Source organism: Ylistrum balloti, unplaced genomic scaffold, assembly GCF_031769215.1.
Source record: "Ylistrum balloti isolate Yb309-2 unplaced genomic scaffold, AGI_CSIRO_Ybal_v1 Utg371032, whole genome shotgun sequence".
NCBI classification, from domain to species: domain Eukaryota; kingdom Metazoa; phylum Mollusca; class Bivalvia; order Pectinida; family Pectinidae; genus Ylistrum; species Ylistrum balloti.
In genome coordinates, this window is record NW_026782573.1 from 549,898 (window position 1) to 570,131 (window position 20,234).

The 20,234-nt window shown below is 35.1% G+C and overlaps 1 protein-coding gene across 1 annotated transcript; it reads right to left on the bottom strand.

Moving 5' to 3' along the window:
* Positions 1–693: 693 nt before the first annotated feature.
* Positions 694–10,310, bottom strand: LOC132560204 (uncharacterized). The gene is made up of 4 exons (XM_060224856.1): positions 10,210–10,310; positions 8,912–9,022; positions 5,062–5,218; positions 694–741 (listed from the first exon to the last, which is right to left on the bottom strand). Exons 1-4 carry the CDS (start codon positions 10,308–10,310, stop codon positions 694–696), a joined length of 417 nt encoding a protein of 138 aa, XP_060080839.1.
* Positions 10,311–20,234: the final 9,924 nt, after the last annotated feature.

Genomic DNA, 20,234 nt, shown 5'->3' on the forward strand with positions numbered 1-20,234 from the left:
CATAGAATATAGGCTGCAACTTGGAACCAAGTACAAAACATGTTTCATTGAAAGGAAATATTACACATTTGAAAATGTGCTCGCCATCTATCACTCCTCAAAACGGAATATCACTTTTTGATTTATAAGCCAAGAAATGAAGAATTAAAACAAAAAACTAATGATGTTTCTTTATTGGAGAACGAATCCTGATTTCTTTATTCAATTTTCTACAAACTGACACATTAATGGAAAAATCATGGTTTGACTTAAAACAATCTCTCTGTTTTTCCAAATTAAATGGTCCGTTTCACATGTCATGAATAAACAAAACGCGGAACAACTTTGATACGTTGTCACTTAAGAAGTCGTCCGTAGGTTTTATCTGTTTTTCTTGGCAATTTTATATATACATTTAAATGTTAAAAAATAATCTATTACAATAATGATCAAATATACGTAAACTTTGTACAGTGTGATAACATTTTTCCATAATTTAAGATACTAGATTTAGGAAATAGAATATCAAATGAATGATATTTCGTCTTCTGACGTATAGAATTATGTAAGAAAATATTCTATAAAAGGGAATTCCCTCTCATACGTCTCTGAATAAAGAAATTACAGGTAGGAAAATAGTTTTGAAAAGAATCAGACTTTGAAAAGCACATAAGAGCCGAGCAAGGCAATCAAATTGTTCTTCTTTTTAAGCTTTTACTCCCGGCCAGTGTCATAGTCCATCCACATGTCACGCCGTCTCTTCTGAAAAGAATATTAAAATAATTTCAAATTATAAGGGAATCGATAACTGTCAAGGAGGTTATTCTATCAGAAGGACTGTGTTGTCGGAATTATATAATTGATCTCAATTCAATATACGGAAATTAGGAAATGTATCTAATCATATGCACCTCTATGTTAAGACTTTTCTTTCGATCATTTTGGATTTTCCTTAGTCGCTACAATTTTAAGCCCTGAGCATCACTGACGAATTCTAGAAGGACGAGGCAGCTGTATGCTACAATTAAACTCATTGTTTTGCTCTACTGTAACAAAAACGAAACTCATATATGAAATTTGGCAGTAAATGTTTTCTCATAAAATCCTTTTTGTACACAAGAAAGAAATTTAATAAATGTAATTAACTGGTGAAATTGTATGTAATTGACATCCAACAACACCATTATCAATTGAACGGTTATGGATCACTGTTCCACTTGACTAGAGTTAATACAGTTTCAGTTCAGCGCATAATATGTTGGTCATCAATGCCCCAAATAAAGCATTGTTTAATGCTTAATATGATACAGCAAAACAACTCATTTACATCATACATAGAAATTGCGTAGTCAGTTTGTTGACATAAAGGAATTTAACATCACTGATGAGTACTAAATGGACGAAACAGCTGCATGGTGCACAGTGATCTCATTGAAATATATTTCTTACTGCCCTATGAAGCTGGACGTGTTTGATGATTGTTAGTTTGCCTGTTATTCGCGGAAATGACGAGGAGGCATCTAATATATCTGGCTGTCATTCCATTCCTCTAAATATAGGATATCTCTATCTATCCTAGATATAGCTGCCAAACTGACCTCCTGAACTAAGGTAAATGTACAAACAGGTTCCGTACGATAGAATCCCTGTGCACTGAACATATACACAAACACTAACTTGGGCCCTGGCTTTTGATACACATATGTCTGTCTGCATCACTTTCTTACGCAGCTTGTCCTAGTCACCCATTTTTTCAGTCTTTATCAATTAGCTACCCTACTCATACGATTATCAAGACTCCCTTGTGAATGATTGCTCTAAACGTGAATTATAATCTAAAATGCTAAAACTAGAAACAAATTCTCACCTCCAAAGGAATAAACATAAAGGTAATCGCTACCTTATTTTCAGGCCACCATGCTTGATGCTCGTTAGTTTCCCTGTTGAGTTCGTTATTATAGACCTTGTCCTCATTTGAGAACATGACTTCTTTACTTACTGGGATGTATCTAAATCTATACAATGTTGTTGTTGTTTCGATCAAAGATGGAACAATCAGAAGGTGTATGATTGCTTTGGCTTTGTCTATGAGCTACTTTCCGTTTTTAAAGTATAACTCGAACTATCGGCTTATTTGTATATTGGAAATTCCTTGTGGAATCATTTGATTTGATAAAGAAATTATTAAAATATATTGAAAGATATTCACATGTAAATTCATAAGTACACACTTCTCCTTAATAGTGATTTAACCCATATATTTGAACTCATCTAAATATCAACTATTGATATCATCGTATAAACACATTAAGTCCTTACTTTATCATAACATGATATTCTGTGTTTACAAATTAAGATGTTGTTTTCATTTTGATTGTGATTCACGTCAGCATAATTCTTTTCACCCTTACTTTATTGTGGAAGGAAGCCATTGATCAGGCGATTTAACGAGGTTGGTCATCTTCCATATATTTTGGTAGACCCTTATTAGCTGGGAAATGAATATTTTACTTGAAACATTTTACTTATCTCTATATGTCAAAAAAATTATAGTTCTTAAAGAGGTATAGTCCCAGTTATTTATTTTGACTTCGTAAATTATCGAACTATGTCCTGGTAAAAAAGTAATTACATTCCTTGCCATGCAAATCGTAAGCTTTTTGCAAAGAACACTTGTTCTTTAACATATTAATTACTTAATATTTACCTTCATATCTAACACGTACGAAGAAAACATCTAGATATATATCGAAACACAAATTTCATTGCTTTTACATTACGGAACTCTCATAAGCAGTTTATATTTAGCCTTAAATTGATTGTTTAAAAGGTAATCCCTGGTAATTCAACATTGATATACTTGCGCCAAATAGCCTTCTCTCAGTTCGGTCACGACACATTCGAATAATACATCATCTCTTCGATCAACGGGTTAGGTGAGAAGAATAATAACGCTATATATCAATATTATGTTCTGTAAGTTACGATTAAAATCACATTCAGAGCATCAATTGGTACTTAATGTTGATTTCTGATACCTCTTATTGCCTTTATCATTATCCTGCCTGGCTCGTTCTCTCCACTCCACCCCGCGGTGGCCAACCATTACCGGTTTCAGAGACTAGCGCGGCCAAAGTTGGCGTGTTATCTGATTGTCATTCGTTACTGGCTATCTAGTAAGTTTCTATTGTGTTTTAGATGTCTGGTCAGTAAATCAGTCATATATGATCCCTGCATTATGTCTGTACGTACGATTGATTCTTGAGATTAAAACTGTTTGTTGCCATGCATGCTATTTCCCTGTTGCAGTATTACCTAAGCGGTATCAAGACTTATTATTCATGCCTTCTCTAAAATAGGATTTTTCAGCATATATACTTGTCCAGAATTTTTTCGGGGAGTTCCTATTTCTTATCGGTTTTGACGAGTTTTACATTTATGTGTGTATGTTTTTTTTTATTTAAAAAAACGACCTTTTTTTTTCTTGTTTCCTACAAAAAAGTTCTAAATCTCGTGTCAATAAATCACAGGTATAATAAATGCGACAGTTTCTATAAATCAATATACAGATACAATCAGAAATGAAACATACTGTGGCTCTTTCACTTATCACAGATAAGCGGTACAATTATATTGTTTGTACTGAAGAATTATTATGATTAACGAAGCTAATTTACAGATATCGTACAAGCGGTGGCAGTCTAGACAACCATGGTACATTTGTGACGATTTCGAATAATCTATAGTTTTGTATTAAGAATTTTACATTTCTTGATAACAACATTCCTGCTATCCTATGATTTTTACAACAAAACGTTGATAGGATATCATTAAGCTTATTCCTATAGCTGACAGATTAACTTGCAATACTTGGGATTCTGTTGTCTCAATGGTCTTTTGGGGGGAATTGTTTTATTGACTTCAGAGAAATGAAGAAGGACTTGACGCTCGTTAGTACACCTGGTAGTTTCGTTTTTGATATCCGTGTTTTGGGGACGTCACATAACTCACTTTAATTGACCAAAATTTACCTTTGTGTGTCATTGGAAAAGCATACAACGCCCATCCTTCCGGAACGTCTGGGCCCGTATTCGTGAAACTGCTGCACTCACGCTCAAGTACATATTTTATGCTTAGGCTCAAATGCATTTGGTGATAATGTGAAATATGGATTAATAATATTAAATGATGTGAGAAAAGTTTAGAAAGATTCTAAGAGAAGTTGAATTGAGCACATATTTCGGCCCTAGGTGTGAGAATGATTTTATGACTACGGGTTTATTCCTCATTCTATTTATACATTTCAAGAATCTCTAATAAACGTTTCTTTTGGTTACATTTGGCCATTTTTTTAACGATATTGAGTTTGAACAAGGAATTTGTTAATTTGGCATTATTTTGTTGTTGTTATCATACTCTTGGGCAGGTCCAACGTCATTTAAGTATATATTCAAGATGTTGGTGCATTCGATAAAACTAGATTATAAAACCATTAGATTATCAGCGCTAAGTATGAAGAATGTAATAAATTTTGATTCATTACCGTCACGAATAATACATTATAGTAATCAGATCTATCTGTTAAAAACGAAAACGTAACATCAGAAAGTGTAGGCGGAAGACCACTAAGTAAAATATACGGAATATGAGCATTTGTCTATCTCTTATGTATTACTTCTAGTAATGTAACTCCTGTAGTCACACATGCGGCACAATAAACCAGACAAAGAACATCTGTTCCATTGTTCCAAAAGTATAATTCATATCCATGGAACTGAACCATCATGTTTCGGCAGAAATTAACTGAATCTGAAAAAAACTTCGTCTCAATAAACGCATGGTTAAGTATATATCAAGAACGCTTACATTGTTTCAGTCTGACGTAGGTAAACGGATATTATTATTTTTTTAGCGACTAAGAGGTGTATTTATCTTGTGGCTGTTATAATCAAATGGAAGAAGTGGTATTTCTCGCTTTAATTAACTATTACATTGAACATCTGAAACGGAAACAATTTCTGTACATTTTTTTCTTAGCCAGTTCGTGACATTAAAACAAGATGTATTGTTCGAAAAGCTTACCTGTGCTCTATTCAGCTCTGCTGCTGGTTTTGAACCAAGTATTTTACTCAGGACACCTATTGGTACAATAACTGCCTTGTTGACGTCATCGCCTCCTTCATGACTGTCCCAAACGTCAACTGGATTATCATCGATATCGCTTTTGGATCGTAAAACACTGTAATGGAAGCATTATAGATTTAATGTGTATAGAATGATGATATACATAATGACTGTCAATAGACATTACAAAGAAAGATAATAAAATTAATGACAGCAAGTTAAAATTAGGATCTTTTATTAACAGTAAAGCTAATTCTATGTCTTGTAGGAATTAGATAGAAAACGGTTTCAATTCCAGACTTCACAATCATCTGGGAATATTGTTTGACGATATTGTGATCAATGCAGGCATGTGTACTTACAGAGGTTTACACTTAAATAATTGTTTTTGCATGTTAGCATGCAATATAGCATTTAATCTGTGTGGGATATGATGATTTTATTTCTGCAAATTCTTTACAGATCTATATGCTTCATATTTCTTGTGTATTAGTACTGATGGTACACCAGAGATAGCTTCCTTGTAAAATGTCTACGGTTGTGATAACGTAGTCATCAGTAAGAAACAAAAACGATTTTAGTGCAAAAACAATTGACAACACCATGAATATATCAAATGAATCTCACAAATTTTCCAGAAATGGGGTTGCAATCACTGCGGGTACACCGACACAACACTTTGACATTTTAGAGACGATTGACTGCTTTAACGACACGAAGGAGTACGTGTTTTTTTCAAATTTATATCATAGCACAAACATTATCTTATGCTATTTCATTGTTATTTTTCATTTTTTTATTTTATGCTTTAGATAATATATAGATCTTTTACAGGTGCCCGTTTAATAGCACTTGTATTCTGTAATATGTGAGAAATATTTATGACCTTTAACGGTAAACCATTACATTTTCTTTTTCATTTATCTATTTATTCATTTTGTTTTTGCATTATTAAAGGAAAACAATTGAAAAAAGCAAACCCAAACATAAGATAAAGCGGTGTTATAAAATTGTCGGGAAATGTTTGCGGTTGTTGCACGTTGACGTCAGATAGTTTGACGTTACGCTTGAACACCATTTGAAATAGGCTGTTTAACGTTGTATTATACCATATAATGTTGATATCTGAATCTCTGATATATATTTCAAATTAGAGAAAAACCAAAACTGTACACGTAAATTATTTGATTGAAAACCAACTTATTCAACCTACGCTTCATTAGCGCCCTTACAGAAAATCACATCAATTGAAAGCAGTCTTTATCAAATTGCTGAATTTTTATATTTCGCTTGCGAAACTGTAATAAAAATTGCAACTGGAAATAGACAATGAACATCCACAATATACTGTAATTTGTCGGTTAATCATCGATTGTTTCTTCTTAATCTTGTTATAGCAATGATTTTTATATTTCTGACGTCCATGAAATAAGCATTTACGTTCTTGTTTCGCTTTTCATTAAGCTAGATAATAAATTGTTAATTGAAATTTTAAAAATTTACATTACCTTATTCATTATTTGTCCTGGGTGTGTTTATAGATGCTTTTTATTTTTGTATTTTGTTTTCAATTTTTACAAAATATTTAAATTATCCTTGGAATATGACGCACGAGCTGTGAACAAATGTAAAGTTAAACTCACAATCGTAATTTCGAGACCTCTTCTAAGTCTAGCCGGAAATAAACTATTGACAATTAATCAGTCTGGTTTGACTAAAGATAGAATAAATCAGTTAACTCGAAATCAACTTAGACTTTGTTATCCTCGAATGTGTACTGAATATTGTTATCTACTTGTTTTAAATTAATGGCAATTAGTTGAATCATATGCTTTATCATATTTGTCGAGATCATATGGTAATGCGTTACTGTTTCATACTAACATGTTGAAAAGCTATCAAGAATCAACAAAAATACAGTGGTTCAAATATCACAATGAACAATTATTTGAAATGAAAATGTGTTTTTACTATCTGATGAAAGATTTGAATTTCAAAGTCAAAGTTCAAAGGTAGTGTGATACAAGTTGAGGTCAGTGTATTTAAGAACACAGTATTCTGCATGAATGGAGATTAACAAGAACTTATGAGTGATAGTACCATGACCTATTAGGGTTGCAATGGTCATCCTGTGCTGATCAATCGAGTCTCTATCTTTCATTTCGGCTATTGCAGATGCAGCAAATCTACCACAGTAAAATTTGAAAGATAAACAACATTTTCTAATTTATCTTTTTGCATGTAATAGATTCAAAATTCGAGTATGAAATTCTATAAACTACTGTATCCGTTTCGCTGCAAAGTGTATTTTGAGCATTGTAACATTGAAGGTTGCATCATGAGAGTTATTCAATATGGATTTCGACAGTCTATGTAATACTTACTAGTACTGATACACATTTTACCACCGCAACTATTAGAAATATACCACGATAAATTGAATTAATAGAACATACTACGCCAACATACACATTTAAAATATACTACAATATAAACTATTAACGAAATTCTAGAATGGTGAAACGTATTAAAATATGACTGGATGCCTGTGCGGAGTGTCTTTTGAGAGTGGCATTTAATTGATTGCTCTATCAAATTATGTTATCTAGACATCGAAACTCCTCTCTGAGCAAAAATAAAAAATTAAAGCATCATCACTCTTATGGGGCGATACGGAAGCAAAAATCGAAAAACCGGCATAGAATCATTGTCACCTTATAAATTGATTTTAAGGAATTAATGTATCGCTGTGGAAATGATTTGAAATGTTCTCATGTTATACTGCATGTTTACAATGAAATTATCCAACAGGGCACCATTCAAACGTGGTCATTATCCTTGGATGAAGACATAAATAGAACAACGTCTTTATGCCTGCCTTAGGGGATACTCCACTCCGTATATTCCTCAACAGTTTTTGTCTTAACAATGGAAAATCATTTTTAATCATTGTAGGTGTATGCAACAAGACATTGAACTTCCCATCCTGTTTCCGGACAGAGCGGTCGAAGACGATATGTCTGGAAGACATCTGTTTGTTGGAAATCTGGTCCAATACAATTTCCGCTAATATACTATTTGAAATTAGTTTGATAACTGGAATTGTTGGGATAAGGGTAATAAATAACTCCAATTTTATTATGTTATCGGGAAATATCAAAATGTGTCAGTTTTATAAGTAAAATTCTGTATTCACATGATTAATTATACCGGAATCCGGGAATGATTTTTAACAACGTAACTACCTACATTTAAAGTACACTATAGTGTGCTACAGAAAAAGACACGAAACGTGAGTAGTGTTGAACTCACTAATAAATCATTATTGATATCGCCCTTGATATAAATTCGATATAAACAAATCAGATATTTAACTCCTGAATCTTATATGAAATGCAGACATCGGAATAAGGTATCCATAGTTATATAGTTGTGCAATTTGTCTTCATCGTTGTGTCATAAGTACTGTAGCTGATGATGATGATGATGATGATGATGATGATGATGATGATGATGATGATGATGACGAGGAGCAGAAACTATTATTACTATTAATATAAACTCGAAATAAACAAGTATGATATATCACTCATGAATCTGATACTTAATGCAGAATAGTTCTATATAGTTAAACAATTTGTCTTCACTGGTGTGTCAAATGTGTTGTAGGCGATGAATTGGTCAATAATATGTGAGTTAAAAGTAAGCTTCTTGGATTTACGGCTGCATTTTGCAACATGATATTTTACATTGCGAGGATCTTGTAAGACATTCCTCAGAGGAGAATTCTGTGATGTAATGTACTTACATTGAGGAAAGGTCTCCATAGTCTGGTATACCACTGTTGGTCATTTTATTTGTTCCTTCCCCATCCCTTTTCGCTGCAACGCCCAAACATCGGGGAGCAAAGGGATAATGTCTGAAATACAAAAAAAAATTATTCAATAAAACTAGGGCAAATATGAACAAAAGAAGGATTAACAAGGCGATTCTAAAAAAGTAAAAAGAAAATAAGACCTGTTATTCCGAAAGAGCAAGCGTCCTCTGCTTTGATTGTTCAATATATTTGGATAATAGAATCAAGCGAGCTATACTAAGGCCCTAATGTAAAGAGGTCAAGTACAATTTGCAACCCCGAGTCTACATTTTGACAGCTACATTTTGCCTTTCCTCAAACACCTCCTTCTAGTAGGTTTCCATACACGTGGTCCTCAGTATCAACGAACGAATGACGAAATAGTTTAATTCACTATTTGGCTATTTTTTTTATCAAATTCTTCTTAGCATTGAAATATACTGTTCACTTGTGTATTTTGTTCAGTCTTTTAACTGCTTTCAAACCAATTGAATGACAACAAATTCCATCAAAACGACAGTACTAAACGCATTACATCAATTTAACATAATTCCATACAATTATAGATAAATACAGTTTACATGAAATAATTATCCTTTTGATAACACTGTCGTTATTCACCAATAGTTACAAAAATAACTTCTTACTTTATATTACATCAGGAATGGCATTAAAGATTTTCATTGTCCTAAGTAATTTAACGTATGGAATCTCGTCTTAGTATATTTCATCTTTTCGTCACAAGGTGTAAAGAACGCGTTGAATAGACGTTTTGCAATAGATTATTTCTGTGTAAAAGGAAGCATTTTCAAAGACAGTTTTTTTTAAAAAAAAAAAAAACATTCATTCAGTAACTATGGCAGTCAGAAATGCAGAGAGTGATAATGTTGTTTATTATCACAGATGTTTTATATTGTGTTTTACTTTTGAAAGGTATCAGAGTGGCGAAGGACTTATCTCACACTGTAGAAGTTTAAATCTTTGAAACTTAATACAAGCACGCAGACGTTCATTCATTTCAGAAGAATATTTATTTTATTAGATACCCATTGTAAGACACTTCCAATCATTTTTAACTGTGAAATATTCTTGCAAGCAGTGAATCCAAAGGAGTGATCTCCCCAATATTACAATATTGTCTATATATATTGTCACATACTATCATGATGATTTAAACTGTCGTATTAAGTCGATATCTGGTATAGAAATGTTACCATCAACTACGAATTGATGAACTTGTCAATACTCACGCACAAAATCTTCTTCCAATTTTAGGCCTAGCATTGACCATACCAGCAACAAATATTATCATCAGCGTCAAAACCAGGATATCCGGCGTTATTGTTGGCATACTCTAAACGAGAAAGACAATGATTATTTAATCAATGATATAAGAATAACAAAGATAAAATTAGCACCTTAATTACATAGATGTCCCAATAATATGTTAGGGAGTAGAAACGACAACAAAAGAGTTCTCCATTTTATTTCGAGTTTCTATGAATGATTGTAAATTAATGAAAATTTTAAATAGACTAAAATCAAGAGTGATACAAAGTATGGATAAGCCATATTAATTTTAATGGTATGATTACAATTTAACATCTTTTTACCTATATCAAACCTATGGCAAAAAATGCTTACAATATATCTGAAAAAAAATTGCATTTTTGACCTCTTTGACGTTAAAAGTTCATGCTACAGTCCAAATATCACAACCCGGGTCACTTGGCTAATGACAAGAAAATAAATATATATATATTTTCCGCTGGGACCTTGAAAGTCGGTCATGGTACATTCATTGAGATAAGTTTGGTTGCCTCTTGGTTATTGATAAGACTGGGCTATTCAAAGATTTTAAACACATTAGACTCCTGTGACCGTGGATGTGGGTCAATGTCATGAATTCTAAAAGTTAAATAGCTTTTGACCTGAACATCTGCATATCAAATATCAAAGATATAAACCTTGCTAATCTTAAGAAAAAAATATGCCATGATGTTTTCCAAAATAACACTTTTGAATTTTGACCTATACCGAAAACTGAACTTTGTCTATTGTGTTGCACAGAAATGTTTCCCGAGTTTTTTGTTTTTTTTTGGGTTTTTTTTTTTTTTTTTTTTTTTTTGTTTGTTTTTTTTTAAAAATTAAAAAAAACCAAAAAAAAAAAAAAAAAAAAAAACTGATATTACAATCAAATACAAAACTCGTTATATGCATAGGAGAAAAACAGATGTGGACGCATTGTATACAGGATCCACTGAACCACTGCGAATAATGTTAAACGTGAATATTACAGGGAAAATAATGGCACCAAATTCTTCAGGACGACATTCTTCATCGAATACAGAAAGATTCGTTATCACAATATCAAAAAATGGGAAAACAATGTGAACTTTGACCCTACAGTGATGATGTTATGTAACATTTAACACTAATGAGAAAAATAAGCCCTGAATATTTTCTTCAGATATTAATGCATGAATGCTGTATTATCAATGGAATTTGAAATATGGTCTTGGGGGCCATGTTGTATCATTAATTCACTTGAGATCATTGCAATAAGACCTTCCAATCATGATATACGTTACACTTGACTGAATATGAGCATTTATGATACCGATCAAAACATGAAGATGTCACAAAATTTACCCCAGAAATATAATGATGATAAGTAACATGACAATACGAGAAGTCCTTTCACTAGATCGCGAAAAATCTCTATTCTCATTAGTATAACATATGTCATACCAAAAGCTTAATGTTAGCTGGCAAAAATTATGTCCTTGCGCATTACGAACACATCTCAATTACAACAAACATATGTAACTCAATGACAGCCTGTCTAAGGATTTCAGAAATCTATGGCTACAATCAAACCTGCATTATAGTTATTGTCCATTGATGTTGTCTATAAACAATAAAATGTTATTCTAAGTAATAAGCCCACAAAATTTCACACACTTCAAGTGGATATTCCACAAAATCTCCTTAACAAGTCGATCACTCTAATTTCTACAGCCACTTCTGTCATAGTGATCTGATGTTTTTACTTATTTCGTCAATTGTATAGGCGGACCATCTGTATATCACGAATACTTTCCTAAAATCTACAACTAAAGATCAATGATTTTAACTAGTACATATATAAAATATGACTAATTTTCTAAGATACCATTTGCCAATAATGGTTTATCTGATTAATTACACTACAATCTGTCATCAGACAATTTTTCCGTTTATACCTACAAATACTGGTACTGCAAAGTTAGTTTTGACCTTTCAAAATTTTCGGGTTTTACCGAAAGCGTTAAAACAAACTCGGTGTGGTTTTCACTTGAAACGAAATATTGATTTCTATGTAAGTTTTAACTTCAAAGTATTTAAATAGTCTCGACTTAAGTCCATCTATCTCTAGAAGAACTGGAGACGAACACTCCCTCGGAACTAAATTTCTAATTTAACTAGGTGTCTCTACTTTTGTCTAATTGGCTAAAATCACGTGTGTCTTATCATTCTTTTATCGATATATTTCTCCATGGAGATCACATGACTGTATTCATTACCTAAAATGACTACAATCGTCTTCACCTTAGAAACAAGGTGTATTACACAGTTCTGTAGCTCCCGTAGGTCGTATAAAGATTTTAAGGACTTCAAAGAACTCATTTAAATGATTTTTCTGTAAGATTTCACCTCCATAAAAGAACTTTAACCCCTCTGTCAAACACAACAGTATTAATAACGATACGGCTTATGATATCATGGGGCCAATTTCTCATAGTCGCAAGACAGATAATTGAATTTTTGTGTTTGTTCATAATTCGTAAGTGTTGGTTTATAATTATTTTGTCAGAGTATATCTACTCAGGAAATATATAATGTTAGATTATTATAGAGTAAAGGAACAAAAAACCCACGCCACACACACGCGCGCGCGCACACGTTTCTCTAATGTCGTTCATATACCCAACCTTCATTTCCATGCCACCTAGTTACGGCGTAATTCATTATGGTTCCCGCATTCAACTTCTCCCCGAAAGTAAACGACTTTTCATTACTTGCTTGAAATTGCAATTATGTTCGTTAGTGTTGATTTAGCCGAGATTACACCATACGATGGTATACCAAGGGGACTTAGTATTGTAAAGTATTGAATTATTGTAATCTGATTGCAGTTCAAATGTACGTATCTTGGAGTACTTACGAAATTAAAGGGAAAGAAACATTCTTTACAAAGACAATTTCGCTTATTTTCTACAGTAGATCTAATTCGTTTCAGACAGTTTTGGCGTATAACTTGCCAGTAATGCTTATGGAACAGACTTTTCATCAATAAAGAAATGTGATTTAGGCACAATTAACATTCCAATAACTTCCGCAAGAGCTCAATGAAAATGGTCACAAAGCAGTTCATTGTTATAGGAACTTAAACCGATGTTATGTTTGTTTTATTTATTTATAGTCCAAACCATAGGAGAAATACGGATTTCTCGAAATCTGAAATATATATGGTTGGGAATATTTCACAGCTTCCATAAAAATGTTTCGTTCTCTATTCTATTTTCTGGTATCAACCAACAGGGAACACTTAAAATTTCGCAATATACGACAGAACCAAACATACTCTTAGTTTTTTTTTTTTTTTTTTTTGGTTAAGGGCAAGTCGGTTGTAAATGAGTCTACACTTGTTGTTTATCATATCATAAACGTTTTACGAGTTTGAATTGTTTGCGCCGGAAAAAAAATATTGCAATGCTTTATGCCAACATAGGCAATTTCTTGCTTACCCCAAGCCATGAAACCTTCATGGTTATAAAGATCTTTTCATCTCAAAACAAGCCATTGACTTTTTTTAACCTTATATAACATATTCTAGATGTAAAATAAGAAAATAAGTATGGGAAAAGGACCTGGTAGCATTTTGAAATTCGTAATGTTCAGCATCGATTGTTTCAAAACTCCCTAAACGGATATATTTCATTACCAGCTGTAATTTCAACCTGACAAATAACTTGACTTAAAATCGACAAATCAGATATTTCATGACAAATCTTCCATACCTAACAATTCTGTCTTTATAACATCATAGTGGCACTAGAGAGAAATATTGTGTTACGTCCGTCGACAATAACTTTGACTGGATATATTACCTTATGACGTTGTACGTCCGTACGTCCGTCCGAAGTTTGATTAGGCCGTAAATCGCTTCCCACAATTGTGTTTTCTTAAACAACATCATGTTTCTGTTTCGTGTCGCGGTTTTCAATTGATGTCTATCATACTTGGCATGTTTAATTACATGCCTGAAATGTCTGTTTTCCTGATATACATTTTTATTCGACTATTATTGGAGTTATGGCCCTTTCTTATTTTCAGCGTTTTAATATAGTCCGGAGATATTGTCTTTCAGCTTTTAAACAATTTCTTTGAACAATGATAGGCTTCAAAATCATAACATGAAATAGCAGCTCCCCCTCCTTTCCTATCTATCGTATTATGATGCTGTCTTGATGCCGTTTCACTCAGTTTTAAAACGATTTCTATAAAACTTGTTAAGTTTTCTCACTACGATAAGCAATCGTTCCTCATCTTTTTTTCTGAATGGTTTCAAGAGTAATAAATTTTGGAGCAGTAATTGCGTTTGATTTGTCTGTTTTCTGAATTTTTTTTACTTCGGATTTCAACCAGTATCTTTCAAATTCGAGGTTTTTAATATAGTGACATGGTGTTTTAGTTTCAGAAAATATCGTTTTATTTCCATGTTTGATTTCATTTCTAATGTATCTAATAATATATTTCTTTTTCCCCGTAGTGCTCCTAGGTACCTTGCTGAACTTTAGCGTGAGGTGCTAGGATTTCAAAATTTCTTTCCAAGAAAGCCTCATACTTTCAGGTTGGGGTAAATCAGTTCGGATATCACGGTATAAAACCTTTACGTCATGAAGAGATATTTTCAATTAAATTTAGGACTCCATTAGTGTTGCAGAACAAATTTTCACTTACATAAATACGGAAAAACGTCACATGCGTTCAATTAATCAGTACTCGCAGGAAAGTGGTGTTATCGCTTGAAAACCCGTTACGAAACAGGTTTTATTTGTGAAATTCAATGAAAATACCGAAAATATTTCTTCTTCGGATTTATTAACAGTAGCAATTCATTACCACGGTGTACACCAGAAGGTATCTCGGGGTCGCAAGATGAGGATATACGAAAAAAGCATGTTAATGCAGGTTAATGACTTTCCTGTAATGTATCATGTTATGCATTTCAACCTGACAGATATTCCTTAAAGTATTTATGGACGGAAAGTGCAGGCATAATGATAGTTATTAGCCTTTAAATTCGTTCTAGTTGTTTACTTAGCACCGCCATGTTTCTATTACAACGCTTTAATTTTTGTCGCTTTGTGTGATCGTTCGCGCTTGTTTCATTTGTTACATGCATTCACAATTATACAGTACTTTTAGTAAAAATCGATTATGACGATATATCAATAGTCACTATCATTCAGGTTTATAGGTCCCACACGCGGATCGAACAATCGGTGTGTAATTCACAAGTTGTCAGCGCGATAATTATTCAATTAGACAAGCGTCAATACCGTGTTGGAAGAAAAGTCTTTCGCCTGTATTTAAATGCGAAAGGTGACATCAAAGTGTCTAACAGAATAAATTGTTGTTGTTGTTTAAGGTAAAAAATTGAAAAGATGGCCTGCATTTTGTGTAGCAATCAGATATTTCATCGTTTTTTTCCATCTTTGAATCAAGGGATTTCATTGTTCTTTGCCGAAGCCAATCCTTCTTTGAAACATTTGCGATTTATTTTTGAACCTCTATTGGTCTGTTTCGTCTTATTTGATTGCTCGTGTATTTGATTAAATAAAAGAAACCTTATGAGAACAACTCTTGAACGATTTGGAACTTGAAACACAGGTAATCTTTGGCACGGGGACTTCTATCATCTTAACAACCAAATAAAGAACAGATAAGGAGGTAACAAAGGTGAATCGGTAAGGTTAGCTATTTTCATCACGTGCTAGGATCCCGCTGACATCGAAACTACTACAGTATGGTAATCGGATGATATTGGTTTGGGCATGCTCACTAACCACTACGATGGAAGAGATACATGGATCCGATATCGGATGGTAGATACATCAAAGGAAATAGGTTGGTCATTTATATGTCAACGAGATATTGACCATCCTCAATACAAAAATCTTCTTTTAAACTAAATTTCTGCTGATATTGTTACTAGATTTATCGTGAGCTGATCCACGTGTTCATGCAGAGCTGAAATACTGCATTTTCCATTAATCTGTTACTGGACTAAAGGTCATGCATGTGTAACCCACGCTTAATATTCCTGTGCTACTTACTTATCAAACACAGGGTGATATTGACCATGTTATCACACAAGAGTGATACTGACCCTGTTATCACACACAGATGAAACTGACTCTATTATCACGCACGAGTGATACTGTCCCTGTTATCACACACGGGTGATACTGACCCTGTTATCACACACAGGTGATACTGACTCTGTTATCATACACAGGTGACACTGACCCTGTTATCACACACGGGTGATACTGACCCTGTTATCACACACGGGTGATACTGACCCTGTTATCACGCACGGGTGATACTGACTCTGTTATCACACACGAGTGATATTGACCCTGTTATCACACACGGTTGATACTGACCCTGTTATCACACACGGGTGATACTGACTCTGTTATCACACACGAGTGATATTGACCCTGTTATCACACACGGGTGATACTGACTCTGTTATCACACACGGGTGATACTGACTCTGTTATCACACACGGGTGATACTGACCCTGTTATCACACACGGGTGATACTGACTCTGTTATCACACACGGGTGATACTGATTCTGTTATCACGCACGGGTGATACTGACTCTGTTATCACACACGAGTGATATTGACCCTGTTATCACACACGGTTGATACTGACCCTGTTATCACACACGGGTGATACTGACTCTGTTATCACACACGGGTGATACTGACCCTGTTATCACACACGGGTGATACTGACCCTGTTATCACGCACGGGTGATACTGACTCTGTTATCACACACGAGTGATATTGACCCTGTTATCACACACGGTTGATACTGACCCTGTTATCACACACGGGTGATACTGTCCCTGTTATCACACACGGGTGATACTGACTCTGTTATCACACACGGGTGATACTGATTCTGTTATCACGCACGGGTGATACTGACTCTGTTATCACACACGAGTGATATTGACCCTGTTATCACACACGGTTGATACTGACCCTGTTATCACACACGGGTGATACTGACTCTGTTATCACACACGGGTGATACTGACTCTGTTATCACACACGAGTGATATTGACCCTGTTATCACACACGGTTGATACTGACCCTGTTATCACACACGGGTGATACTGACTCTGTTATCACACACGGGTGATACTGATTCTGTTATCACACACGGGTGATACTGACTCTGTTATCACACACGGTTGATACTGACCCTGTTATCACACACGGGTGATACTGACTCTGTTATCACACACGGGTGATACTGATTCTGTTATCACGCACGGGTGATACTGTCTCTGTTATCACACACGGGTGATACTGACCCTGTTATCACACACGGGTGATACTGACTCGGTTATCACACACGGGTGATACTGACTCTGTTATCACACACGGGTGATACTGACTCTGTTATCACACACGGGTGATACTGACTCTGTTATCACACACGGGTGATACTGACTCTGTTATCACACACGGGTGATACTGACCATGTTATCACACACGGGTGATACTGACTCTGTTATCACACACGGGTGATACTGATTCTGTTATCACGCACGGGTGATACTGTCTCTGTTATCACACACGGGTGATACTGACCCTGTTATCACACACGGGTGATACTGACCTTGTTATCACACACGGGTGATACTGACTCGGTTATCACACACGGGTGATACTGACTCTGTTATCACACACGGGTGATACTGACTCTGTTATCACACACGGGTGATACTGACTCTGTTATCACACACGGGTGATACTGATTCTGTTATCACACACGGGTGATACTGACTCTGTTATCACACACGGGTGATACTGACCCTGTTATCACACACGGGTGATACTGACTCTGTTATCACACACGGGTGATACTGATTCTGTTATCACACACGGGTGATACTGACTCTGTTATCACACACGGTTGATACTGACCCTGTTATCACACACGGGTGATACTGACTCTGTTATCACACACGGGTGATACTGATTCTGTTATCACGCACGGGTGATACTGTCTCTGTTATCACACACGGGTGATACTGACCCTGTTATCACACACGGGTGATACTGTTATCACACACGGGTGATGTTATCACACACGGGTGATACTGACTCTGTTATCACACACGGGTGATACTGACTCTGTTATCACACACGGGTGATACTGACTCTGTTATCACACACGGGTGATACTGACTCTGTTATCACACACGGGTGATACTGACTCTGTTATCACACACGGGTGATACTGACTCTGTTATCACACACACCCTGTTATCACACACGACCTTGTTATCACACACGGGTGTGTTATACTGACTCTGTTATCACACACGGTGTGACTCTGTTATCACACACTGACTCTGTTATCACACACGGGTGATACTGACTCTGTTATCACACACGGGTGATACTGTTATCACACTGTTATCACACACGGGTGATACTGACTCTGTTATCACACACGGGTGATACTGACCCTGTTATCACACACGGGTGATACTGACTCTGTTATCACACACGGGTGATACTGACCATGTTATCACACACGGGTGATACTGACCATGTTATCACACACGGGTGATACTGACTCTGTTATCACACACGGGTGATACTGACCCTGTTATCACACACGGGTGATACTGACTCTGTTATCACACACGGGTGATACTGACCCTGTTATCACACACGGGTGATACTGATCCTGTTATCGCACACGGGTGATACTGACTCTGTTATCTAACACGGGTGATACTGTCTCTGTTGTCACGCACGGGTGATACTGACCATGTTATCACACACAGGTGATACTGACCCTGTTATCATACACAGGTGATACTGACTCTGTTATCATACACAGGTGACACTGACCCTGTTATCACACACGGGTGATACTGACCCTGTTATCATACACAGGTGATACTGACCCTGTTATCACACACGGGTGATACTGACCATGTTATCATACACAGGTGATACTGACCCTGTTATCACACACGGGTGATACTGACTCTGTTATCACACACGAGTGATATTGACCCTGTTATCACACACGGGTGATACTGACCCTGTTATCACACACGGGTGATACTGACTCTGTTATCACACACGGGTGATACTGACCCTGTTATTACACATAGAAACAAATCTGGCAGCATACAAAAGTGATACTTTCATTAACAAGACTTTTATCTGTCACCCGTTCCTGAGAGAGATTAATCGGAAATCGATGCTCCTGTTTTGAAAACGAGAGTGATAGGAGCCATTGATGTCGCCATTCTGCCTTCTTCATCGGATTCGAAGTTTTTTGTGCTGTTGTCATAAGAATTCTAATTAAATGGAACAGGTTATCTATGTATGCCATTGCTGGAATATGTACTTAATTTTTTAAAGACCTCACAAAAAAATAAGGAATTATGTTTTACAAAATGTCAGCAAACAGAGAACATTCAGGCTAATATTGATTAATAACAATAGTGGTATGTTCACCATGACCCTAGGAAGCTAATTATATCTATGAAACTAACACCCACTCACATTTGAATTAATGCAATGTTTTGTAAGACCACCATTAGTTCTAAAAATAAATAACGACACGAATTGTGTTTGTGTGATAGGAAATGTGTCTACTGTGACAGTGTCCCCCAACAGAAATGTTGACGGACGTTCCATAACGCCTGCATTTCTGCCAAGGAGAAATCAATTTCAACAGTTATCCACGATCAATTAAAGACACATATTAGCTGCATTTAAAGTCAAGAGATGATGTTTATACAAATCATTTAACGCTTAATGAGAACTGGATGCCACACTCGTCATATGCATTGATTTGTACGAACGATTTTCTCAAGTAGTGGGTATTAACCAACCTATTACATGGCGATCATTAAGCGCGGGATAGGTCACCTTCCAGTTCCGGTA